This window comes from Leptonotus elevatus, chromosome 13 (assembly GCF_054856555.1).
Source record: "Leptonotus elevatus isolate MCC_2025b chromosome 13, RoL_Lele_1.0, whole genome shotgun sequence".
Classification (NCBI taxonomy): domain Eukaryota; kingdom Metazoa; phylum Chordata; class Actinopteri; order Syngnathiformes; family Syngnathidae; genus Leptonotus; species Leptonotus elevatus.
Window position 1 is genome coordinate 798,210 of NC_141251.1, and position 26,799 is coordinate 825,008.

General features: G+C 45.6%; 1 protein-coding gene across 2 annotated transcripts in view; it reads left to right on the top strand.

The window, feature by feature from the left end:
- atrnl1a (attractin-like 1a) overlaps positions 1–25,030 on the top strand; it is a 79,397-nt gene extending 54,367 nt beyond the window's left edge. For both annotated transcript variants that reach the window (XM_086092468.1, XM_086092469.1), the window contains 3 exons: positions 16,448–16,543; positions 23,131–23,245; positions 24,092–25,030. In XM_086092468.1, coding sequence (XP_085948594.1) covers positions 16,448–16,543; positions 23,131–23,245; positions 24,092–24,216 — 336 coding nt within the window. In that variant the 3' untranslated portion in view covers positions 24,217–25,030. The remainder of the gene's footprint in view (positions 1–16,447; positions 16,544–23,130; positions 23,246–24,091) is intronic.
- The last annotated feature ends 1,769 nt before the right edge of the window (positions 25,031–26,799 follow it).

Sequence of the window (26,799 nt, forward strand, 5' to 3'; positions counted from 1 at the left end):
ACGGGAACAACACAAAAGGGTATCGCGCCAGCGCGTGTCTGCAGGGAGATGTCCTTGCTTGCGCCGCATCGCTTTCCCGCCGCCTGTCCCGCTCGCTTAAAGTGGCCTGGTGGCGGCAGCGCTCGCCGGACTCGCCTCCAAAACAAACGTCAAGTTGATGCGCGGCCGGGACGGCGACGGCGCTCACCTGGCGGCGGCGAGGGAGTCCGAGCGGAACCACTGGTGACAAGTGAGCCGCGCGGCGTTCGCACAGAAAAACGAGCTTACGCTCGTCCCTCCGCCAAACATGCAGCTTTCCAAATCCAAATCCTCCCAATCGTCCGTACCCCCTTTCACACAGCCTTTCGAAGGCAGCTTTCACTGCCAGAAACAAAAGCAGAATTTTGTTCAGATTTCTGTTCCGTGTGAAAGGCATCGGTAAAGAAAGTCTACCACAAGTTAAAAGCCTTCAAAAGTACTTTCAGCGACCCCCTTTCACACAGAATTGTTCAAAAGGCACCGACCAACAAGGACTGTATGTCTGACCCTCCGAATTTCTGGATTTGAAATCCTGTCAAATGCCCCTTTCACAAGGCCTGTTAAAGTCGGCCCATAAATTCAGTGGTAGGTTCAGAGGCCCCTTTCACACGTCCAGAAAAATCTGACTTTACCTTAATTTTCTTGGATTGCTGTTTTGTGTGAAAGGCACCAGCAAGGAAAGTCATCCACAACTTTCCTGGCTTTGGGAGTGCTTTTAGAGTAGAGGCCCCTTTCACCCAGTCTAGAAAAACTAGCATTATCCTATGTCACTCTTTTGTGTGAGCGTGTGTGTGAAAGGCACCAGCAAGAAGTGCTTTCAGCAGCTCCTTTAAAATTGTTGAATGTTCTGGTACACAAATGTTGGTGAAACTGTATGAAAGGTGCTACAGCTTTGACTCAGATCGGACCGCAGCAGTGTGAAAGGGGTTAGTGGAAAGCCAGGACAGGGTTGTGAGGTTTAACACAGACCACTCACTGCCTCCTAGTTGTCTGCTTTGCTGAGTTGTGCGTGAAAGGCGCAGTGCTTTTCGTGGACTTGAAGGTTTTTGCTTATTCGTCATATATTTGTTTGCTTATCTTCCACCCCTGCGGTCCCTTCACACAAATATTTACACGCATCCTGCCGCCGGCTGACAAGGCCGCTCTCCACGTGGCAACTTTGAATACCATTGACGCTGAAAAATCCGACCTTGCACCCGTGTGACTTATTCATCCGCTCACCGACGATGAACATCCTGCTGGCTTCCCGCACGCAATTAACGGCAACATTGTCCCGTCTTCCCCTTCCACGCCGCCGTCCCCGGAGATCCGCGGCAAGGTAACGGATAACGCGCCGTTCCCGCCCAGCCTGTCGGAATTTATGGAACGACGAGCCAGCGCCGGCTTGGAAATCCCCTGACTGGTCCGACCTGGAGGGGGCGACGGCGGTCTCGGTCTTGTCCATCATTTCACGTCGTGAAATAAAAACAACAGCAGCAGAAAACACCCCCCAGCGAGGAAACGGCCAAGAAACATGGCTCCATAAAGGACGCATTAATGCTGCATGCTGCTGTGATATGCTGCTTATCAATAATGGAGCGCAGCGTGCGCACCCCTTAAACACACACAACGGCAGCGACACTCCAGTCTGGGCGCAAGCTGAGCTAAGCTAAGCTAAGCTAGCAGCTTCATTCTTGTCACGGCCCAGTCGGAGGCGACCGCTCCCGCCTGGGATCGGATCATCCTTTTATTGATGGAACGCGACCTTCCGTATAAAAACTTTATAGGCTGCGCTGGCGCAGTAAGAAAAAAAAAATGCTGACCGTGGCTTTTTGTATCGCCCCCAAGTGGCCTGGAGGCCAGATGCAGGTCATGAAATCAGCTTTGCAAATGGCGGAGAGCAGCGCTTCTCAAACGTGCACAAAAAGTGTGGCCATAACATTTTTCAAAAATTATGATTCAAATGTTTTGTAAAAAGAAAGTCAGGTCCTGTTAACTCTCATTGACTGGCAGACATTTTGACTGAAGCAACCCCCTTCGCTCCGGCTGTTTTACTGGATTTGGACTGATTTTGCGAGGCCCGTCCACAGAATATTGTGTTGTATGAATTATTATAAAAACATGCAATTAGCATTCGGAAATAGCTCAGTTTCATCATTATTTACAAATATGTTAAAAACGCTGGCAAAAAGAGCTTTTTTGCAACATGGCCGCCCTGGTTGATCTCGTATACTCTGCTGCCGCCGGCTGGCCGTTGTTTGTAATAAAATCCATTTCCATTACATTCTCTTCAGACGCGGCATGAAAGCCTTCTAAATGCTCCAGCGTTAAAAAAAACCCGAACAAAATATCAAGCATCCTTTTTGGAAATCAAACTCAAATGTTTTCTTCAAAGCAAAATGACAGACTTTTTCGGTATGACTTTTTCAGATCGTTTTTTTTGTGTGGCTCTATTGGCAAATTTCAAGTTGCAAATGCGAAGCGTCACCGAGACAACTTTTGCGGGTCGCGCCGGCAACTTTGACCAAATGCGAAAGATCGCAAAAAGTCTGCAAAAGTTGTTGACATTGATTTGTTTTTTTCTCACGACGACTTTTGATGCACGATTGCAGGAAATTTCTCACACAGGTCAGCACAAAATGTATCAAAACTGCCGCTTGCAGATCCGAGTCCAAAATCGTCCTTAAGCTTCGTGCGTGCGTGCGTGCGTGCGTGCGTGCGTGCGTGCGTGCCGTCCCTGTGAATTGTGTGAAATGTGCTGCTAAACATATCTTGAGCGTCGAACAATCGCTTGTCCTGCTGTAAGCTGCCGGACAATCCACAAGCTAATCCTGCTCCTCTAAGAGGCTTTGCTGCTTCATCTTCATCTTCATCTTCTTCATCAACACCAGCTCGAAAAAGCAACGCGCACACACATTTTACCTTTCAATGCCGCATGAAAGGGTTTGTTTTTCCCAACGGGCTTCTGTGATGCAAAAAAGCGCATCCTCACCAAACCAGTGCTGCCGATTCAATCGGATTCGCTTCAATCGGATTCGCTCCAAATTCTTACAATCGGTCGATCAATCAAATCGTAACTGGAGTCACTCCTAATTTTGATGTCGCTTGACTTACTTGAAATTGAAGCCGACCGTATTTGCGCGACTCGCATCGCAGCACTTTTGCAGTCCATCGTATTGCGTCGTAATTGGAGTGAATCGGATCAAACAAATTGATTATTCGTACCCCGTAAAAAGCAATCTCTTTGCGTTCCGAGTGAATATTCATGACGGCGCTCTCATCCGTGCGGTTATTAAAGTGCCGCTAAAAGTTTCAATAAGGTTGGTTTAAAAAAGAAAAAAAAGTGCGAGCGTTTTAATGAATCCGGCAAACACGTCATTAAGTTTGACGTAATTACAAAGAATGCGGCGCGTTTGATTACAAGCGCTGGCACGCGCCGACGTGGCGGAACTCCGACTCCATCGCCATCGCCGGCGCTTGTGCCGCCGCGGGGGGTTAATGTCGACTCGCTTTTGCTTGATTGTCGCCACTTTTACTACCCCCGCAGACTTTACACTCGTCTGCTCTTTTGGGACATTTTCATCTTGTGGTTGTGACTTTTTCTTTTTTTTTGTGGGGGGGGCGGGGGGGGGGCGACATACGTGATCTCAGGAGATGTATTTTAAAGACTCAAGAATAAAGAGTTTTTTCCAATGTCAAATTGGTGCCATGTTTAATTTTTCTCGTGTGAAAAATGGCCTACTATATAAAAATGATATATACATTATGAATCATGTTTTGCATAAAGTAGATCTTATTCAATAACGATTGCTGTTACGATCCAATTCAATCCAATTCCGATACAATACATTCACTCCGTTCACATTGATGAGATTTTGCCATTATTCACTCCAATGACGATATGATTGACTTTGATTATAGCGCGAGGCTTTCTCACCGATTGCAGAACAAAACGATTGCACTCCTGTTACAATATGATTCAATTGCCATCAATTACGATACATTCCGTTTCACCTTATGATTCATTCCGATTACAATGTCTAATGAAATGTTTATAATATGATTCAGTTTGTTTCCGATACGATTGACGGCGATTACGAAACGATATTGTACTCTGATTCCGATAATATTCGATTTAGTCCGATGACGACGTGATTCGGATCCAATTCAATCGATGAATGCGATAAAACTCATTTTGGGAGAATGCATCCTTCTCCTTTTTTGTTCCCCAAGCGAGGACGGAAAGAAGTCAAGCGGGCGTTGGCTGTCGTAATACGATGACCGTGTTGTGGTCATGTGACCTTTTGGACTTTGACGAAGTATCGCGGTTGCTAATAACGACGACAAACACGGACACAAAGCGTGCGCGGAGGCCATGTTTGTTTTCGCCGCAACGCAATCACGCCATCCATCATCCCGCACAAAAGCCGGCAAATATCCACGCGGGTTGCGCCACATGTGACCCGCCTTTCATAAAACCTCGCCCCAATTAAATGCAGCGATTCATCACTCTGCTTGCTCTCAAAGCGTTGTTGTCGTAGGCACGCATCTCATTTTTCATAGTGAGCCTTGTTTTTGTGAAGTCGTCGAGACCAGCGTGTTCAAATCTGCATCTCAAAGGCGTCTGTTATTAAGGGGCAGGCCTTTATTTGGACCATTGGGTCGCCATCACATCAGGTTCACAGGCTCGCCATTTCATGGATTTTTTTTATGTGCAGCGTTTAACTCGATTTTGTTGCACCTCCCACTTATTTTGGCTGTAATTCCGCTGTCGGCCAATAGATGGCAGCACACTCAGTTGACCACGTTTGTGTCAATGTGACAGACTTAAAACAGGAAGTAATTCGGCCCAGCCTCGTTAGACTTTTGAACATCCTGCTTTTAATCCTGCTTTTTACGCCTACAGAATGTGAGGCTGGAAGTTGATTTGACATCTTCGGCCTTGATTCTCGAAGTGTACGGCGAGAGGTTCAATTCTGCTCTGTTGAGTGATGCGAAAAGTCAACGAATGACCACATACTGTCGGCCGGTTATTTCCTTGCTTCCGCTGTTAGCCATTGTGGCTAACGGTGAGCGTTTCAAAAAAAATAATTCGGGGGCGGGATTACACTGCCGGAGCAGATTATTTTAAATACGTTTACGTTTAGGTACGAGGTTGCTCACAGAACAAATTCAGCTCGTAAGTCAAAAATGGCATCAAATGGCTGTTAGGAAAGTAGTAATTGATACTTTTAGGGTTTGCGAAGTGGTGCCATTTCTGCCAGGGTCCTCGTACATCTGCCGCATTTTCTTGAAATCAGTCATTTCATTTGCAGCCATAAGTTTTGATGAGCGCGGGTGACGTTGATTATTTACAATTTTGCAAACTGTGGAGCGGCGGTCAGTGGGCGCGATGACGCACAAGCAGATGCGGAGGATTTTGCTCCGGCGCGGGTCGTCCTTTTGGGGGCGCTTGGTCGCCATCTGTTGTTGCTGTTGAGAGGAAGCGCGAAGACGTCCAGCGTGGGCGGAGCGCAATCACGCAAGCGTCTGTTTATTGTTTACACGCAGAGATTCGGTTTGAGAATTTGAGACGGAAAGATGCGACGGGTCGTTAGCATTTAACCACAACGGATGATTAGCATTTCCATGCTTCATTTGCATAATCTCGACAGTGCTTACTTGTTTTATTAGCACGTATGCGGGCAGTTTGTTCAACTGTTATTGTAAATGCTTGTATTTAATGATTTATTAGCACGCCAGCTAGCATGGCGCATTTGACGCTTATTAGCATTGTTTAGCATTAGCATTAGTTTGTTTGGCTTCTGCTTCACTTCATCTTCTTGATCGAGTTCCGTTTCCGTATGTTTTTTAAATTCACTTTTATTTCCGTGCGTGTTCTTGAGTCCGAATGAGTTCCCATCATTTGAAGTCGTCACTTGTTTTGCTGTTTCTGTAACTTGTAAATGTTGAACTTTTGGCAGCGAGTCTCATCGTTGTCGTTTGTTTCCACGCGTCTTTGTCAGAGCGAGTCGGGGACGCCGGCCTCTCGATGATCGTCTCCCCCGCCGTCGATTCTTCGTGTGTAATTTCCTCACTTGACTAAGTTGCTAATTATAAGTCTGCGGCGCCATTATTAGCGCTCTGAAAACAAACAGCGAGAGCCCCGCGGCTGGCAACTCGGCCTTGACGGCCCAAAACACTTCCGCTGCCTTTATTAGCCGGCTTATTAGCATCGGCGCGCAGACAATGAAGACATTTAATATCCAAAAGATGATTCTAACGTTGCCGTGCTTATTATTACGTTATGAGTTGAACGAGAAGACGCTGCTGACAAAATGAGATATGAAGCGTTCAAAAGTTTGATACTCGCTCAAAGTCGTTTCCTCCTCAAAGGCGCCCAAAGTATTCAAACATGTTTACATTTTTTTAAGATGACCTAACAGGAAGTTAGCATTTATTTATTGGCTAGCATCTTTTTTTTATATGCATGGTTAGCATGCTTGCTAGCAATGCTAACATAAAAATATGTTTTCATCAGTTGATTCTCACAATGAAAGTCAAGTCTTTATGGTTATTGATAAATAAATAATATTACAAATGATCCATGCCGCTAGTGTTAATGTTACATTTGCCAATATGGCTAAGGTTAGCATTTTTTTTTTAGCTCCTTCCATTTTTGGGGCTATCAAATCCCCAGGATAGCAAGTTTAGTTTATTAGCATTAGCATCACTGGACTGTCGAACTGGATTTACGTTCACAGCGAATCCATTTCTTGACTTTGTGCAAGGAGGCGAGACCGAAGAGGCGTGACCCGCTCTTGCTTATCGGTCCTGTAGGGGGCGGCAGCGGGCGCTGAGCTGTGACCAACGCCGCTTATCTCTTTAGCCCGCATTGGGGCAAAGCTGGAAGTTGTTTTCTCTCTCTCTCTTTTTTTTTCCTGGTGCGTCGATGAGGTCGTGTGACTTGAAGTGCGCCAAACTTGAAATGTGATTGCGGCGTGGAGAGTCTCAAGCCGCTCTTGTCACAACAAATGCCACAGCGAAAAGCGTCCAATCACGCGCAAGGACAAAAGCTTCTTATCGGTCAGGTGGCCAATCACAAAGGATGCTCGTCTTCTTTTTTTTTCTTTTTTGTAGAATAATCAAAAAATCAGCGCTTGTGTTTTTGATGATCTTCTTTCACCGTTTTATGAATTTTATTGTGGATCAGGAAAGGAAGTGAACTGCTGCCAAAATGAAGCCAAATGCTTCCTCGGTCGGCGCTCTTAAAAGTCACAAGTTGCGTTTTTGCCGTTTGCCGCAGACTCGCTTTGTGATATAAATTGGAGACGAAGAAAAAAGTAAAAAGTCTTCAGGCTTTGCTTTTTTCTCGCCGGCGTTGGCCGTTCATTGTTGTTGGAGGCGGCGCGGCCAATCAATGACGGCAGAATTGGAACGGTCCCCGGGGAGACGCCATGGAGATCTGCTCCGATAACAATAAGCTGCCTCGCGCGCGCACGCGCGCACGCACACACTTTGACCATTAAAAGATTAAACGAGGACACCAGATGTGCGCTGATCTCATCTGGGGCAAAACACGAAAGGCGTTGAATCAAACTTGACGACATGACGTCACATCTGCGTCCGGGTGGCAAAAAAGTCCAAACGTTCCCGCCGATGTTACTTGTCGAAGGCAGCGCAAACGGAGAAAGCGAGCAAAATGGCTCCATGAGGATTTTGTCCGTCGTCGTCACCTGATTTCAGTTGCTTGGACAGGTGATTTCAACAGTTGATTGAGGGGGAACCATTTTAACTTCCAGGAGCTTCTTTTTACTATTTTTCAATTGATCCTCCTCCGCCATATTGATTCTGCCCCCTCCATTTTGTTTTTTGCGGTCAATCATTTCCTACCATTTGGAAGAAGCAGTTGACAAACATGATGAAATGCTCTGTTGCGATGGTTAGGCAGACTAAAGATGGCCGCCGTTTCACGGAAACAAAACTGGATCCGGAGCGAGTGGAAACAAATCGGAATCTGTAACTCGCTGAAGATTAAGTATGGGAACACAAGTCGGGAAATCAAATTGGATCCAAATTGTCTTCAGAAACAAAACTGGATTAAGACGACATTTGAAAACGTGTTCTCGACCCTGTTTGCTTTCTGTCATTTATCTTGATCCAGTTTTTGTTTTCATAGCTGCTGTTGTAAATAAACAGTCTTCGAAGACATGAAGGACTGCGACGCACGTGCACGTCCACGTGCACGTCCACGTGCACGTCACTCGACCTGTGAATTGTTGACTCAGGTTTGGTGCAGTGGCGATGGATTGTCAAAACGACGCGATGTTGCCTCGTGCGTTGTTGATGTGCAAATTTTGCTGCGCTGGCGCTCCGCTTGCCACTTTGCTTCTTTTCGTCTCGCTCACATTCTCTCTCTCTCTCTCTCTCGCTCGCTCGCTCGCTCGCTCGCTCGCTCGCTCTCATTTTGAACATTGGTCCATCCGGGCCGCTATTGACGTCCCCTCGCTGCCAGCTTCCCGTCTCAGGCGCTGATAGCTGACCTGAAGACGCCGCTTCATCCTCACCGTTGGCACATGCTGCGCTATGACACACACACACGCGCACGCACACACACACGCGCGCACACGCACACACCTTAATGGCTCCACATGGTTATCGACTGGAGATTGATTAGGCCGCTCCTTGTTCGAAAGTTCTGGAGACGAGACCCGCAAAAACATGCTGAGTCGTCCTCGCATCCAGGCACGCGCGCACGCACAAAACCGGATCAAGAACACGTATAGAACCAACTGGATCAGAATCATATATGAAAGCAAAACTTGGATCAAGAACACAAATGGAATTTAAATAACAAGCGATAAGTTGATCAAGAAACAAAATCTGCGTGCATCGTCCAAGTCATGTCTTGGCATTTCATTTCTGTCTCCTATGAAGACACCAGGAAATGTCACGCATCCGTTTTAAATAAGAGGGTAAAGAAAGAAGTGTAAAAGTGATTGGCGTGTTTCATTAAAAAGGTGACGCGTCGTGAGTCACGCAACGCCGCGCCTCACGCGAGCGGACGACATCACGTGTGGCAGCCCCTCAAGAGACACGTCCTCATTAGCACCTCCTCGACATCTCCCAACTTGAACCTAATCACACCTCCTCCACCACCTCCACCTCCTCCTGGGGTCACGCCAGCCTGGATGGAAAAAAAAAGTGGGGGGGGGGGGGGGGGAACACACACTGAAACAAAATTGGCTGAAAAACAAAACTGCCTTCAAAACATGCACTAAACAAAACTGGATCGACACGCGTACGGAAACCAACCTCGATGAAGAACCCAAACTGAAACAAAACTCGATCAAAACCACAAAACTGGATTAAGAACACATCCAGAAACGTAACACATATGGAAATGTATCTGGATTAGGAGCATGTGTGGGAACAAACCAGGACTGGGAACTCATACAGAAACAATTGGATTGAGGACCCGTACTGAAAAAAAAAATGGCATCAAGAAAACATCAAAACAATTCAAGAACTCGTTTGGATCTAAAACTGGATCAAGAACCTAAAGTGAAACAAAACTGGATCAAGTACATCATTTCAAAACTGGACCAGGACCACATTTGGAAACAAAACTGGATTGAGTGAGAACATGCGCAGAAACATAAATCGATGAACAGCAAGTACAAAAGAAGACCTGGATCGGCGCCGCAAACGGAAACTGAATGCAAATGAAAGCAAGAGGTTCAAGTCCAGGAACCAAATGAAAACACTTACGGAAACAAAAGCGGATTAAGAAAAAACAAAAGCTTTAGTAAGATCACTTGATCAAGAACCCAAACTGCATCCAGAACCCAAAAGGGAATTTGTTGAGTCGCGTCGTCGCAAGAAGGGACGAGATCACATGTGACAGTCCAATAACGGCGCCGTGACGAGACGTCTCCTCGTTAACGGCCCGTCAGCGTCTCCCGGCCCGAAGCCGCCGGCCCGTGCCGCCGCCTGGCGCCGTCAGTCACGTGACAGGAAGTGCAGCTTGCGTCAGGTGAGACCTGAAGGGAGCTGATGTTTGATGGCTTTGCGGTGGACGTCGGAACAACTAAAAAGGCCTCCGGTGGCAGGAGCCAGATGGGCGCGTGATGCTAATGCCACACGCGGCCAAATGGAGAGAATAAACTGCGTTGCCAAGGAAACCGTGTGTGTGCGCGCGCGCGTGTGCTTGTGTGTGGAGGATTTCTGATCCAGTTTCCTTTTCATATGCATTCTGGATCCAACTATGTTTACATACATCATGTTTGTGATCCAGTTTTGTTTCTGGATCTCATATTGGTCCACTTTTCGAGCCATCGGTGTTCTTGATCCACTTTTGTGCTTTCTGCATCCAAATATGCGTTCATGATCGGGTTTATTTCTGGAATCCATTTTTAGCTGTTCTTGATCCACTTTTGCTTCCTGATGCGATTTTGATCCACTTTTCTTTCCATACCTGTTCCTGATCCACTTTAGTTTCTCTTTCATGTTCTTCCACGAAGACAAAGTCAAGTCTCCAAACCGCGCCTGCGTATGCGCATGCGATGGCGTGTGCGCGGAACCCGTTGCCAATCTCGATGAGAGAGAGAACAAGAACCTTCCAAGACCCTTTTAAGCGGTTCTGGTCGAGACGTCCTCAATGATTTCCATCTGTGGGCTTTTTTTTTTCTTGATCACGTACGGACGCTTGCAAGTATTCCAAAGTGTTGCAAACTGTCCGTCAAGTCGTAAACGTGTTCGCACGCGCAGCATCGAGGGGATGTTTATGGCTCCATGGACGCCATCCAGGAAGTCACGCACCAATCGTTGAATTTAGGAAAACTGCTTGAAAGAATCCAAATGAAAACCCTCAACCTTCGTTTGGCGTGCAGTTAACGTTTCCAGCAAATCCATTTACAAAAGAAGTATAAGCAGACTTGAACCAGTTTATGCTTGCGTTGGAAACCAAAAAGCGAGCTCAGAAAATGGTTCTACGATTTCGTCATTTGTCGCATTCAGCCGAACCCGCGTCAGGCGCATTCGTGTCGCGACCTTCGCTTTTGTTTCAGCGTGAAGAAACGGTGGCAAACGTTCGCCTTCAGGGCCTCGGCTGGACTGTCGCTTTTATTAGCAGGCACGTTAGCATCAGTGTTAGCGTGTGCTCAGGTGCGCCAGATGTTCTCCAGCTGTTGCTTGTTGCGGCGAAGAAAGCGTGCGTAACGTTTGGCCGACACGCTCGCGGGCCGCGCCTGTGATCCTCGCCGCCGCCCCTGCGTGGGAACGCCGCTGATGGACGGCGTCTGTCGGAGGAGGACGATGATGTCATGGCGTCAAATGGAGTTCCCGCGTGCCCGCCTTTGACCCGGCCGGGCCCGGTCAGCCGTCACCGCCAGAAACGTCTCATCAGGCTGGAAACGCTTCACTGAGCTCTGACTCTCTTTCTTCTTTTTTTTTTCTTTCTTTGAGACTTTCAGCTTTGCTAAATGATGTCGAGCGAAAGCTTTCATGGAATATTAATAGTCACGTTTGCATACATTTAATGCTTCGTGACAATTAATACACAACCTTTGTGAACGCGTACGTTGCGGAAATATTTGCTGCTCAAATCGACTTGGTTGCAATTGTTGTGTTTTTGTTGTTTCGGTTGATTGTTGATTTGCCTTTTTGGGGCCGTCAACATGCATGAAAACTCACCAACGTATGCAAGTTGGTGCATTCTGTGTTGGGAATGACTGGACGCGCCCCAACACGAACTTCCAAATCTCATTTGGTAGGACACCTTAAAAGTTTGAACCAAAAATGAGGTTCATTTGTGTCAAATGGAACAAGAAATGAACCAATTTGGTCGAAAGCAGCCATTTTGGGCCAAGTCGTCAAAATGGCGGCTTCAAACAAAAATGGCAGACTTTGTGTATCTTTATCGACTCATTATAGACACGCCTCCCAAATGTCTTGATGCCGAGTTGAACTGGACTCTTCAGGAGCTGAATTTTCAAAATATTCGCGAGATGAGCTACAAGAGTTTGTTTTATGGCAAATCGGAAAACTTTGATGTTGCGCAAGACCCACAAATACTTCACTCATTCATATTTCATACCTGTCGACGATGAGTTTCAAGTTTGGTAGTTTAAGGATTTGCGTAATTTGCTTTGAGGGCTGAATTTTCAAAAAGTTCCCGTTTTGTGCTAGTTTAGCCAGTTTTTCAACTTTGGCGGACCAACACCCCCCCCCCCCCCCCCAATGGCCACAAAGGTTTTCTGTATCTTTTGGGCCGTGGCTTCTTTTGTGGCTCTCCTTGCGTTCGATGTGTTTACCAAATTCCATATTGCCATTTTCAGTTTTATTTTTTATTTTTTTTTAAATATATATATACATACATACATATATATATATAAATATATATATATACATATATATATATACATTTATTTTATTTTTTTTGTATGTGGGTGTGTATGTGCGTGCGTGTGTGCGTGCGTGCCATTTTCAGTTTTTAGTTCCATTTGGGTTCTGCTGATCCAAGTTTTCTCTTTAAAGGTCTCCTGAAGACCTGCGTCTAAAATGGCTGCCTCCCTCGAGCCAAAATGGCAGACTCCGTGTATCTCTTCAGGCATGGCTTCTTGAGCCTTTTTTTTTTTTGTAGGTCTACTGACTCGCTGCCCAAATTCCACGTTGAAGTCCAACTGGCTGAATTTGTGAAGATTGCTCGTTGAGCCAACGTGATTGTTTTTTTTTCCCCCGTTTGTAAATGTGAAGCGAACGCAGCGTTGAGTGTTTTGTTGCTGTCAGTCGGACGACTTTAAGTGTGTTTGCTTGCGTTCTGTCAAAAGTTTTGCAGTCGCGGCTTCACAGTAATTGCCGTCCGCTCGGTCGGCACGCTCGACACAACAAGGCGGCGTGTCCACTCCGACAATTCTTGTCTCGCTTTGTCTGGCAGCGCCGGCTAATTAGTCCTCCATACAAATCTGCCTCCGCAACGTGAGAGGTCCGCGGCGCCAAAAGAAACAAACTTGGGGAACCAGACCGCACTGCAAAAAACGTCAATCCAAACACGATTCAATACGGCAACATTTCCCGTTTTGCAGTGTAGGACGCGATGTCGCAATGTGAGAAGCCCTTCAAGCCAAATTTGCAGCCGAAAGTCGTGCCGCCGCCGCCGCCGCCGCCGCCGCCGCTTGACATGCGTCTCAAGAGCGAGGTCCTCGGAGACGGCCGCTTATCCGCCCAGGAAATCTTTTTCCTCGTTTACGCCGCTCGGATGGCCCTCGCCAATCCGAGCGGGAGACAAAATGCTTGTCTGGAAGGCTGACAAACATGGCGGAAATGAGATTTGTTATCGGCCCGCCGCCGCACCAATCGTCGCATTCGCACACGCACGCGCATTGTCTGACCGCAGCCAATAATTGTGTCCGATATTTTCCGAGCGTTTGCGTGATGGAAATCCAAAGAGCGCGCTGAAGTGCGTCCTTTTGTCAAGCAGCCGCTTTCAAGCTCATAATGGAGCCAGCGGTGTGCATCAGGTGTGTGCGTGCGCGCGCGCGCACGCGCGCGTGTGCGTGACTTTCAATAGCATCCGTCATGATTATTCATGCTTCAAAAGTCACAAAATGAGCAATTCATTGATATTTTTATCAGTTGCTATCAGCGGGCTGTGTGTTTTTCGTGAATTTACCACAGGATACTGTGTGTGTGCGTGTGTGCGTGTGCGTGTGTGTGTGTGCGTGCGCGTGTTTACTTTAACAGTGTGCCAATGTCTGTTAGCGCGGCTACGTCAAAGCTAGTGTCAAGCGATAATGCAAGATTTGCTACCGATCTAATACAAAGTAAATATTGTGCAGTGCCAGTGTTGACAAAATGTCGCTGATAATAATACCAATTGATTATTTTTTTTAATAATGATTTCTTTATACCGAATCGCATTCAAGAGCCGAAGAATATTTTTCCGTCTGAACCTACAAAGGAAAGTGCAACGTGGATGTAGAAGAAACAAATACGTTTGCCTTGCATTTTTCATGTTGAAGTCGTGAAAACCAAAAATGGCAACTTTCCGTTGAGACGTCAGCAATGCAAATTGTAACGAGCAGAAACGTTCGCAAGAACAGCAATTGTGGCGCTAAAAATGAGCAGATTCCGATTCTCGCTCTCGCGCTCGCTTTTGCAGCCTTCAAATGAAAGCTCAACGTTTGCATTTTGTTTGTTTCCTTTCAAATCCTTTGTGGTGGTCTTAAGTGGCAAAAATGGCGTTCATGTCTTGCTTTTTACGGACCCGACCGCACGCCTCCAAAGTGATTTGCGCTCGGCCGCTCACTTTGGTCAAGAAACACGGACGCCGTTGACTTCGCTATTAGCATCGAAATGAGTTTGTGTGCTGGCGCTCGTTAAGAGTCGGCGAGTTTGTCAGCCAATCCTTGTCGTGCTTAACGTCTCATTAAAGCATGAATGAGAAGCGGCGGTCTCGCCATTGATTGGAGCGCCTCGCCGGCTGCTTTATGGATGCCGACCTTCGCTTTCAACGCCGCTTTGTGGTTTGGCCGCTTTCTTCCGACCGTCCCGCACTCTCGCCGCGTTGCGTTCCATTTATCCGGTTCGCTAAAACCAGGCTGAGGTTTTGTTTTGCGCTACAGTTGCGGCGCGTCAATAACGTGACGAGAAAGCCGACAGCAACAATGAAGGATGCGGCTGACGTTTTTTTTTTTTTTTTTGCATGAATTTGTTTTGCTTTCAAATATTGCACTTGAAATGCTGACATTTCAAGACGGCGATGACATGTTTCATCATGTGCTAGTTTTAAAAGCTGTGTAGCAGTGGCGGAATGTAATGAAGTAAAAGTACTTTGTCAAAGTACTCAAGTAAATGTTTTTATTACTTGAGTACATTTATGGAGGTTTACTTTATTTATCAGCGAGTATCTGTACTTTTTATTGTGTTTATGTTCCATGCTACTTTTTTTGCTCCCGTGATTCCAAATATTTTGTCATGGCCGCCGCACCAAATCAATGGAGAGATTGACCAGCACGAAGCAGGCAAAGAATTGATGATCAACGGCGACATGCGTCACCTGAGCAAAAGCGGGCACCCGACGGCGAAACGGGCGACGCGACATTTGACGTTGAAAATTGGTATTGAAAATCCAGAAGGAGTCATCGAGGACACGATGCTAATGAACTTGCTGTCACTGGAGGCTTCACACACAAACCTGATACTTTTATTCACCACACAAACCCCTGGAAGGCACTCGCGCACACACACGCACGCACGCACGCACGCGCGCGCAGTGGCTGTGTGATGTTAAGGAGCTGTCAGGTGCCCGCAGTGTCGGCCTGGATGAGTGTTGCACCTGCAGCTGACGCTACTCGCCGCGGCCCCTCCGGCGGTGCGATGCCTTCGCCTGCCGGGTGTTAGCGCTCCGATGCTAAGGCGGCTCGCGTGCACGTGCACGTGCGCGCGCAGCAAATGATCACGTTTGCAGCGCGAATGAACGTTCAACGACACTCGAGGTTGTCTTTGCTAAAAGGGAAAATGTTTATTCGTGCTTCACACAAAATTCGGAAGAAAAACAAACTTGCTACATTGAACGAGAGAAATGTTTTGGGCTCTCACGAACAAATCTTTTTTCAAATTGATTATCCTATTGATTATTCTATTCCTCCCCCCATACATTATTATTTATTTTCAATCAATTCGTCAAACTTTATTTATGTAGCACCTTTTATACCTAAAAACAATTAAAAGCTTTATAACACAATAAAAATAAAGAAAACCACCCATTCTTGTCCCTGTCCACTGCGTGCGTCAGCAAAACGGGTCCGTGTAGAAACATGGACGGCGGCGGCGCTTCGGGCAGACATTTTCAGTCGAGCTCATTTTTATGTCGACTTATCCGACTTTTCCCGCCGCAACTTTCTTAATGCGTGAAAATTGTCACGCGGTGAAAGTCATTAGCATTTTTTTTTTCCCATCGTCAGGTGATGAATGTTGCGATGACGAAGCGTTCTCCGCGTGGCGATAACGCGATGGCGCTCGTGACAAATGTGCGTGCGTGCGCGCGCTCCAGCCGGAACGAGCGCCGCCGACGTGTCTGCCGCCGCAATCTCCTCGCAAACATTCCGAATGATTAATTCCCGCGCGAGCGCCGTCGATGGTTGCGTCTCAGCACTTTTGCAAGTCGTCTGGTTGTCGGCGTTGGCGTGCGGACGTTTGTTCCATCGCGTCCCCGACGACACGACGAGTCGAGGCGCCGTAAATCAGAACTTCAACTGCTCGCTTTGCATTCTAACTTTGGGAAGGACGCAACGTTGTTGGCGATGTTGCGCGTTCAATCGACCTGCTTTGAAATTTTCAAGTCACATTTTCCCGCTAGCTATATTTTGTTTCCATTTTTCGTGTATGTTGACCCCGGGTTCTAAAAGAGGGTCAGCAATGTCTCATGTCTGTGATGAACGCAATATTTAATATTTCTTTTTTTTTTTAGCATCTGATGTGGGAGCGTCAGCAGATGGCCAGTCGTCCCTTCGCGTCGGTGGCGGTGGCGCTGGAGGTGTGCCGCGACCGCCAGCCTTGGCTGCAGGTGACGGAATTTGACTACTTTCAGCCGGGATGAAATTTCATTTGATTTGTTAACGCACTAAAAGCAAAATCCATCAAGCAGTAATATTTTGTCTTGATATTTAATACTGCTTCGTTCAGGGGTCAGCTCATAAAACCAATAAATGCCAAGTTCTACCAGTTTGATACGCACTTCATGGGTAACAAATTTGCTGAAATTATTTGAGGGGAAATCATCTTTGATTGTGGTTTTTGCCCGCTAGCTTTTCTCCACCCAAACTATTATGTGGGCATGCGTTGCAATGCAGACTTTTGACTTCTTTTTTCTTTTTCTTTTTTTATAATATCGTTAATCGACCGAATGCGCACCATTGCAAGTGTTATTTTAAAAAAGCAAAAACGATTTGATACAGTTTACTGGTCAGTGGATCTTTTTGAGCCATGTTGGTGACACTTGCTCTACTTATTTTTGCAACAATGAAAATATGGAATTTTAAAAAAAATAGAGCAAATTTGGAAAATGATTTTTAAAATACCCCCAAAAAACGTTGAAACTTTCTTGGCAGCGAAATGTGTGTTGACCGGAGTTATCGATCCATTTCCATCCATCTCAGGGCTCACGTTGCGCAATGCCAGCCCGAAGGCATTTTGTCGTCACTTTCAGTCAACAGCAGGGGGCGGTGTTGCATGCAATATCAGCCCCCTGAGATGGATGAAAATGGGCGACTCCTCAAACTCGGTTCTTATGCCACCAACACAATATTAACAATGCGAATGTAACTGCAGATCCCGCCGTTTGTTTGTTTGTCATGAAGTTGTGATAGGAAGCCGAGGTACTGCATGAGACCAATCATTATTTTCCCGCAAGGCAACAGAAGACGATGCGAACCTCACAGATGGGATGTCGGTGGCATTAACGCGTTGTGGCGTCACAGCGCGACATAAAAGTTGATGTACGGCGCAATGAGTGTAAACGCGCACGCAGTCAAATTTGTACGACGTGCGATACGACAACAGGTGCCGCCTCGACGGACGCGCGGCGCCGAATGGGCGGACGACCGCGACGTGGCGTCACATAAAAAAGACGGAGCGCCGCGTAAACGTGCTTTAGTGCGCAATTATCACGCCCTCGCACGCGAGCAGATGTCGGCTCGTTAGGCACGCCGTCAAGATGGACGCTCACCTTCAACGGGAAAACTCACAAAGACATCAGGGACAATTACAAAGACGACGATCGCAATTTGTCATGTACAAAAAACGCAAACAAAAACGATTTTTTTTTTCCAGCTCTGAGAAGCTTCCCGTTTGACTCGGAAGTTATTCTCACGCCGCCAAAAGTGCTCGAAAGTGAAAAGGAAATGGATTCTTATTTTTTTGCAACAACTGTCCTGGAACAAACTCATCTTCCTCATGCGCTTCCTTTGCAGTCCAATTCTTCCTTTTCCAAAATGTCGCTGGCACGGCTGCACTGGCATAACAATATCGGCGCTGGCATTTTGACTTATGCGCCCCCGGCCCAGCCCGACCCGACTCCCGACCATACCTGTTGAACACATTGTTCTGCCACTGATATTGACTGATGTTGGCTCAGTTTGTTGTCTGTGTTCCAAATTGTGGGCCAGTCTCTTGTGGTAAAATGGAGAAAAAATAATAGCTTAGCTCTTTTCCTGCCAAGAACGTTAATTAACGTCAACGGAAAACCCAACGAGTACCGCCAATAACGTTAATTGAAGTCAACGACGTTTTTTGTTTTTGTTTTCAATGGGCACCGCAACATCTTGGGCAGCTCTGGTTTCATGAAGGAATTGAAAAATTTCAATAAATAAGAAAAACTGCCACTAACGATCCCGTGGATCAAATTATATGAAAACATGGCTGTTCTTAGGAAACGCGTTTTCAAAGATGTCGTGAAAAATCAAATCTAATTGTCACTAAATGGTGATTACTAAAGAACGTATTAAAGTAGAATCATACTTTTTTTTCTAATGAAAGAATGGAATTCAACCCTTCATATGGCATCCGCCATGTTTCTAAGGGTTATCTTTTTGGATAACGTTTGACAGTAAAAGAGTTTAAAAAAAACCAACTTTTCTTCGGCCCCAAAAGACGGTCATTCAAGAAGAAGCCAACAAAAAAAAGTCCCGTGAGCCAGACTTTTTTTTTTTTTTAGCTGCTGGCTTCAACCTCGACTTAATGCTCGCGCGTCTTCTTTCAAATGTTTTCATGAAACCGCTTTGACGAGCCAGACGTGGCGTAAACGCCGCCATAAAAGCGCACTCCGTCACGTTACGTCTTCATGTTGACGGGACGAGGAGGCGGCCCTCCATCACGCGGCGCCGGTCGCGGCGCCATTACGGGACTCGGGCCCAGCCGTCGCCATAAATCCTCCGCCGGCGTCCGCAAACGCAGACCGGAGATCCCCGCCGGGGGCCCCCGTTCGCACCTCCGCGGCTGATTCACGGCGCTCTGCCGTTTTCATAAGGCGGCTTCGAGCAAGCAATCAATCCATTTGCGATGCGCTCTTTTAATGCGGCGTATTTGCTTTGCCATTGCGGGCTTTCGTGTCGATCAGCGGGCAGGGGGGGGCGCGCGCAGAGGAGGAAGGCGGAGATGAACAATATTTATGACGCGTGGGAGTCTGAATCTTTGCGGCAAGGTGCGCGAGCAAACACGCACACACAAACACGCGCATTGCAGGTGAGTCGTGACTCATTTGTCAGACAAACAAGAAAAGAAAACGCGTCCATGTTGCAAATTGCACTAATCCTCATATTGTCTTTAAAAACAATGACATTATTTGATTGATTGATTGATTGTCCTCCGAAGTCAATTAGTCAGCAAGACGTGTGGCGGCTAACGAGTCAGGCCGACTTTTCTGTCTTTGCGCCGCTCGAAGGTGTCACCTGCGCAAACGCCGCCGCTCGGCCATCTTCTCTTTGTGAAACTTGATCAACAATAAAAGCGCTTTTGTAACGAAGGAGCTTTTTGGAATCTCCGTTTCGCGAGTTGAGGCAGGCGACGAAACAGCAAGTCACCGAATGCTTGATGAAATGTTTTGCTTAAGGGCGCTCGTGACGTTCTGAGATCGACGATGAGCGTTCACTTCAAGTCGTATGCGGTTCACACTCCAGCATTCAGGTCACGTTTCCTCCAAAAGTATTGGAACGGCCGATCAATTCATTTGGTTTTTGGTTTTTGGTTTTATATTGAAAACTTTTGCCTTTCAGATCAAAAGATGAATACGAGACACAAGTTGAGAATTGCACCTTTTGATTTCCATGTTCAGCAAGGCAGGACATGGCAGCCACTTCTCAAGTGAGCAAAAGTTTTGGAACGCACCTTCTTAAATGGACGTCATTGAAAAAAAATGTAATGCAATTGTTGTTCATGAATTATTTTGCATACAACGTTTTACAAAGAAGTCACTATAATACAATTTAGCAATAATAAATGTGATTAAAAACATGTGTTTATGTATTTGAGGACGAGTGACTCGTCACGGAGTCGCTTCATGTTCCCAATGCTAATTGTTCTGAATTTGAAAAGAAAAATTGACTTTCTGTCACCAATGTCCAACATGAAACACCAATGCCACCTCGTGGCAGTAAATAACCTCAACACAAATCGGACTCGACGTTTCAACATTATGAACTTCTTATGTTATAATTAGCAGATATAGCCACATTTATATTTTGGTAGCCATATTTGTTCACATTTATGATCATTCACAAGATTATGAAAAACGTATGATACATTTAGTGCAACTCATTTACTATGCAAATGTGATTCATTACGATTAAAAGTTGTAATCAACTTGACAGCCTTAATGTAGCAACAGTGTAGCAATATACGCAATATGTTTTCACGATTGTTAGCGTAGCGCTACTCGTAGTTTGTTGCAAACTCTTGGAATCGCGACTATAGTGCGAAAAGAAGAGCTTCTAAAGGTACACGGAGTCCGTCAAGGAAACTGCGTGATGTCCAGTCGTGAGAACGGAGAATGTGGCGTGCGCGTGCGCGTGCGCGTGCGCCGTGATGCGGTCGCTCGTCTTTTGCGCTCATTAGAGGATTTAGTTCACCTTTTCTTGGTCTTCACCAGCGGATCGATGGTCATCCTCATCCTCATCCATCAATATTGAACCGGCGGCAGGAAAAATTGCCTCCTCGCCATCCGTCATCTTGTGTGTGCGTGAAAATGGGAGCAGGTAAACACATTCATCTCCGTCACGCTAACCACGGACAGGCAAGAAAGCGAAAGACACGTGAGAGCGAGGGAAAAGATGAGGAAGCGGTGCGGGGGGGGGGGGGTGTTCGTTTGCAAGTATGCGGGGACGAGGGTCGGACCCGTCCGTCGTCTCGCGCCCGCCGTGAAGTCAACCTGGACCAGCAATTTCCATTGGCAGGATTCGTCGGCCAATTACAAAATAAATCCATGAATTGTGAGCTGAGCTTTGGCTTTGCTGGCGATTGAAGTTGAGGAAGCAAAAGAGGCCATTTTAACTTGCGATTTGTTGTTCTTCCATTTTGTATTTGGGCAAGAATAGCGAAGAACCGTGAATAATAAATACGTTAAAATTTAATACCAAAAAAATTTTGTTTTTATATTCATATCTTCATATTCATATTTTCTTGTTACTAATTAACTTGTTAGTAACGACTTCGTTATCAATGCACGTACAGTACGTTTCTATTTATTGATATATTTGTTATTTGTTTGTTTTGAACAACGTGTATTGTTTGTGTATGAAGAAAACGACGAGGTTTGAATTTTGTGTTTATCTGCCGCAGCATCTCCTCGAGTGCGCGGATAAAGCTGCCATTTTGCGCCGTAACGCCATCGGAGCCTTCAAGGGATTTTGTTTTCTTATTCTTTTTCTCCCAGAAGAGAAAAACAACAAATATCAAATGATGTGGACACGCCCCCCCCCCCCCCCCCCCCCCTTTCACAACTCCCCTCGCGTTGCCATCCTCAGGCTACAAAATGAATCTTTATGCTCAAACTACACATTTTCACTCCTTTTATTTGGGACGCGCGCACGCACGCGCACGCGCACGCACACGCACACACATCGGCCTCCCCGTGGAGGGTCTCCACAGATCCAGACAGAGAGGATCGGAAATTGAAGGGTTTGGGGCTTTTTTTGGACATTGAGAAGATTGGACATGAGCATTTTGTGCACGGTAGGGAACAACACGGATGGACGCCCTGATGGGCTAAAAGGGGCGGGCAGGGGGGGGGGGGAGTGGAGGAGGGGGGGGGGGGTCGAGGGGGGTGTGCTCCGTGCTTGTTTTTTCAACACGGTCGGGTTCTCACAGCTTGGGAGGGTTTGGTGAACGATGAACGTCTGCTGAGTCATTCTGACCAACAAGTCCGGGTTCGGGTTGCAAATTTGGCTTTTAATGTTGGGTTAGGGTTCGAAGCTTGGGTCTGGGTTACAAAATCAGATTTCATATTCCGTTTCAAACCTGGGTCGGGTTTTCAATCATGGGTTACAGTTTGAGGCCACGATTTCAAATTTGGGTAACTTGGCTCAGCATTTCAAACAGCGAGTTAAGGGTTCCAATGAATGAAACGGGTTCCATACTTGATCTAGTCCAGTACGACAACACCGCGTCGCGCCCGAGCATGACGAGCAGGCGTTCGGCAGCTGCGAGCAAAACGTCTGCACAAAACCTTTTGACTCGACGGCACGTTTGGCGTGCGTTGCGGTAACGCCGGTTGCCGATGACGACGTGCTTAGCGTTCATCCGCAGTTCAGGAAATGTCAACGTTGGATTCACGTTTCCAACCACAAGTCGCAAACGCTTTAAAAAAATAAGTTTTTACTTTTCACACATCTCGTCTTGTAATCTTTCTGCCGACGACGCTGGATGAAAATCTGCTTTGTTCAAAAATGGACCCCTGCACACAATCATTTTTCCAGACGCAAATCTGGCACGCAAGATGGACATCGGGGCCATGAGTGGCGTAACCCGACCCGACCCGACCCGACCCGCTAGTAACATCTGCCAAGACGAACGAAATATGAACAAAATACATCACAGACGACGCCACCCCTCCCCCCACTTTCAAACATAACATTTGGTAGTTCTGTTTATCATGAGCAGACCCACAAAAAAAGTCTCAGGAAGACATATCTGAAAAAACACGAGTCGTCGGCCATTTTGGTTCAAAGCAGCCATCTTAGCCTGATTTTGGCCATTTGCGAGGTTTTCTTCCAAATCAAGTGAAAATTCAGCCCCTAAAAGTCAGCGTCAGTCATCAACATGAAATTTGCTAGACCCCAAAATAAGGCTCAGGAAGTCGTACCCAAAAAGACAAACGTCGTCGGCCATTTTATGTCCGTCGCACCCCTCATGAATAGAAAACGTGTATGTTTGTGTAAGACGTATTCGGGTGGTTAATTATCAGGTCTTTGCATGTGACCTTTGTGGCGTAGCCGAGCAGAAAGGTCGAAGGTGATCGATAGCCAGGACACATTAGCCGCAGCGTCGGATGTCGTAACGTGATCCACAACATCGAGTCCCGCTGGTGCGCCTGTAAGGACCTCGGACTGTCTAATTAATGTGTGTGTGTGTGCGTGTGTGTGCGTGCGTGCGTGCGTGTAGGCGGTGCCTAAGGCCATCGCCGTGGAACCTTGTTGGGGCAGCAGAGCCGCCGTTCTCACCGTGCTGATGTTTTTACCCAGAATGCCGTCTGGAATTCCGCCGCCAGGACAATCTGGTACGCACGCCAACTTCTGTTTTCATATTTTGGCAAAAAGAAAAAATGGGTTCGGACCTCAGCACAAAATGGTGTCAAGGCGCCATTTTGTCTGTTTGTGGGGGTCCTTCAAAGATGAAATAGTCGGCGGGATTTTGTGCGACATTCAATTGAGACACGTTTGAGCTGACAAAAAGAAACCAAATCGCTAAAAGAACTTGTCGCCTTCCGACCACATTTCAAGCACATGAAAATGTATTGCGGAATGTTTTCGTCTTTGTGTTTAAAATTGTGCTTTCAAGCCAAATTTAGGTTTCGAGTTGTGGTTTCGAGTCTTGGTCGCAGTTTGCTTTCATCTGAAGGTTTCAAAGTAGACTTAAGGTTTCAGACTTGAGTTAGAGTCTTAAACCAGGGGGTTTGGAGGGCGGGGCCAAGAGGGTGAGCATCCAGCGCACCCTGGTAAAAAAAAGAAAAAAGAAGTCATCATCATTTTTCGAGCGGCCGTCTTGAGGTCGGCTTGTTAGCAGACAGGAAGCGTCTCCCGCTTTTCGTTACCAAAAAGAAAAAACCTGTTAAACCACCAGGGAGCGCGAAAGTGGAGATAAAAGCGAAGGCTCCCCCCCTCTTACCTCCCCCAGGGAGACTCTCAGCGGAGGGTCAGGCCCGCCGTCTTCCATTGATGTTGGCCCGCCGCCAGCCGCAAACTCCTTCAGGACGGCACATTTTCACGCGCTTTTTGCTTTGACTTCACTCACATTTTCGACATCAAGCACAAAGTCAACGTCGACAAACGGAAAAATGACAGCGATGATAATTCATGGAAGGCATTTTGAAGATTGTGCTGAAGTCTTTTGAACTTTTGCGCAGGCTTGACCATGGCCAGCGCGCTGGCGGACGCCGCATGCCAGCAGCGAGCGGCGGACTCGCGCCAGCGAGCTCCGGGCCTCAAGCAACGCACGCACGTGCTGCACCACCAGGGGACTTGCGTTTGAGCCCTGCGGTACGCCGGGACCTCAGGTCAGCTGGAAATTTCACCCGATGGGAACATTTTGGGAAATGTTTCATTTGTTGTGGAGCTCAACAAGGAAGTCGTTGAAAAGGAAGCTAAGCCAACAAGTCTTGACGTTTGCTCTGGAACGTTTCAGTTTTTTTTTTTTTTTTTTTACTCATTAGGACTCGTTAGTGAGCGACGGGAGGAATGTCGCTACCCTCCATATTGTTAACTTTTACAGGACATACATTATGATGTCAAATGTATTTTTTTTTGTTTCTGTCTTTTGAAATTTGTACTATTTTTATGTTAATATGTTTCATCTTTTTGCGTCTTTATCGAATGCGTATCGTCGACAACTAATGAAGTCGACAAAAAAAAGTTTGCTACTGACTGACTTGTCTGTTGATTCTTAGCATCCCAAGACTTTTAAAAAGAAAAATTTAAAAATAAATGTATCAATGTTTTTTATTTAGTAAGGACCAATAAACAACCGTTTTTATTACAGTCGAATATTTTACCCCCAAAACTCATAATCCTGTCAACATTCAATCCTATTTTCCTCTGAATTAATATAAAATATATAACGTTATCCTCATAAGATTTTGACTTTTGACTTATCTGGCTTTGACTTGACTTTGTGGCTAGCACAAAACATTCTGGGAATTTTTATTTTTTTTTGCATTTAGCCTGCATTGTACCAATATGTTCGAACAACTTTATCAACATGTTCAAAGGTCAAAATTGTTTACTCCAAATTACCCTCACCCTTGACAATGAACCTTTTTGTCATGATAAACTTTTCTTACAAGGTGCATTTAGCAGCGTTTTGATTGGACTTTAAGCTATGAAAGAAAAGAAAAAACCTGATATAATTTGGTGTCTCTGTGGCGAGTAAAGACAATATTGGTCCTGCCCGTTGATGGAGGTTGGTTTATAGACAAAAAAAAAAAAAACGGCTGACCAAGTTTATCTGACATTTTTGTTTGAAGATGTTTTAAAAGGCGCGCGGCCATTAGCGTGGAGGTAAGTGCTTCTTTTGTGTACATGAAAGACGAGCGATTTTAGCTGTAAGTGGACGCCTGGCAGCGATGCCGATTCACGCGTCAGCAAGAAAAACAACCGTGCGCACCCCATCCCCCTCATCTCTCCTTAATGCTCCCTTTATTGACCCCCCCCCCCACCCCACCCCCCTCTCGCATCTCCCAGTCGTGTGATGTCGGAAGTTCAATATGTGAGCGGCTCCCAACTCTGAAATAGTCGGCGATAATACAAGTAAGGTTACAAAATAATGTCCAAATAAAGAAATATGAATCTTACCGCTCTTTTAATATTAAAACGTCAGAATGATGACCAAAAACATATTACAATATATTCAAAATGAAAAAGGAATATTTTTGCTATTTTAATATTTTGTTATTTTATTTTATTTTTATTTTAAATAATTAAAACAATTCACATTTTATTAATGTATTGATTTTTCATATTTAAAAGTAGATGTTCGTTTAATTTAAAAAGGCATTAAACAACTATAAGGTTTTCATTGTTAATGTTTATTTTTAATTAAGTTATGGTTATTGAATGGAAGAAATTATTTTTTTATCGAAACAAAGTTTTCATTCTTTGTGAAAAAAGTACCTTTGTAAAAAAAAAAAAAAAACTTTTCCTTTGGGAAATGATTTCTATTTGTTGTATAAAAAATGTATTTTTTTCTTTTTCTTTTTTGGGTGTATTTTTGTTTGTGTTCATGTTGTTCAATTTTTGTTGTGACGAGCATGGAAAGCATGATGGGCTTTGAAAAGCTTCTTTCCGGAATCCCAGAGGAGCTTTTTGGAGCTTTATTGCCGGAGTTTTTCTTTTCTGGCTGTCGGCTGTCGAACTGCGTTGGTTGTCCCCAAACGGCGTCGCAATTCCAACGAGACGTTTTCGTATTCGCCGTCAATTCGTCACCCAGACGCCAATTAGCCTACAGGGTCTCGTGGCCAGACCCTGGAGAAAGCGCACCGCCCCCTTGTTCGGCCGCCCGCCCGCCCGCCTTCGTCATTTATAGGAGCATTTTTTTACGGCGTCCTCTCAGCAAGCTTCCGCTAACATGCTCAGGTGAAAAAACGGCAACTGTTAAGATGGTGAGGTTTGCAAATGCTAATAATCAAAACTCATCCATGTAAATTTTTTGTGCAACATTGTTACATTTTCACGCAAGAAGTTGTATTTATATTAAAAATTCATATTTGTTAGTCAAAAACAAATATTTTCAAGAATTTCTTTCATCTAAGTTTAAAATTTTCATCCAAAAATTGAGCTGTTTTGCAAAAAAGGCTGTTTTTGTCAGCATTAAAAATAAAAAAATAAAATTTTAAATCTAGTGGGGAAAGTTTTAATTTTGCATTCAGAAATATATTTTATTCACAAAAAAAATATGGAAAAATTATTTTTGACCAGAATAAAATATATTTTTTAATAAGACTTACATTTTTCATTTAAAAACTGCAATTTTGCACAAAACATTTTTTTGCAACACAATGTGTGTTCTGACTACATAAAGTTGAACTATTGCATGTTTTTTTCCCTTAAAAATGTCATG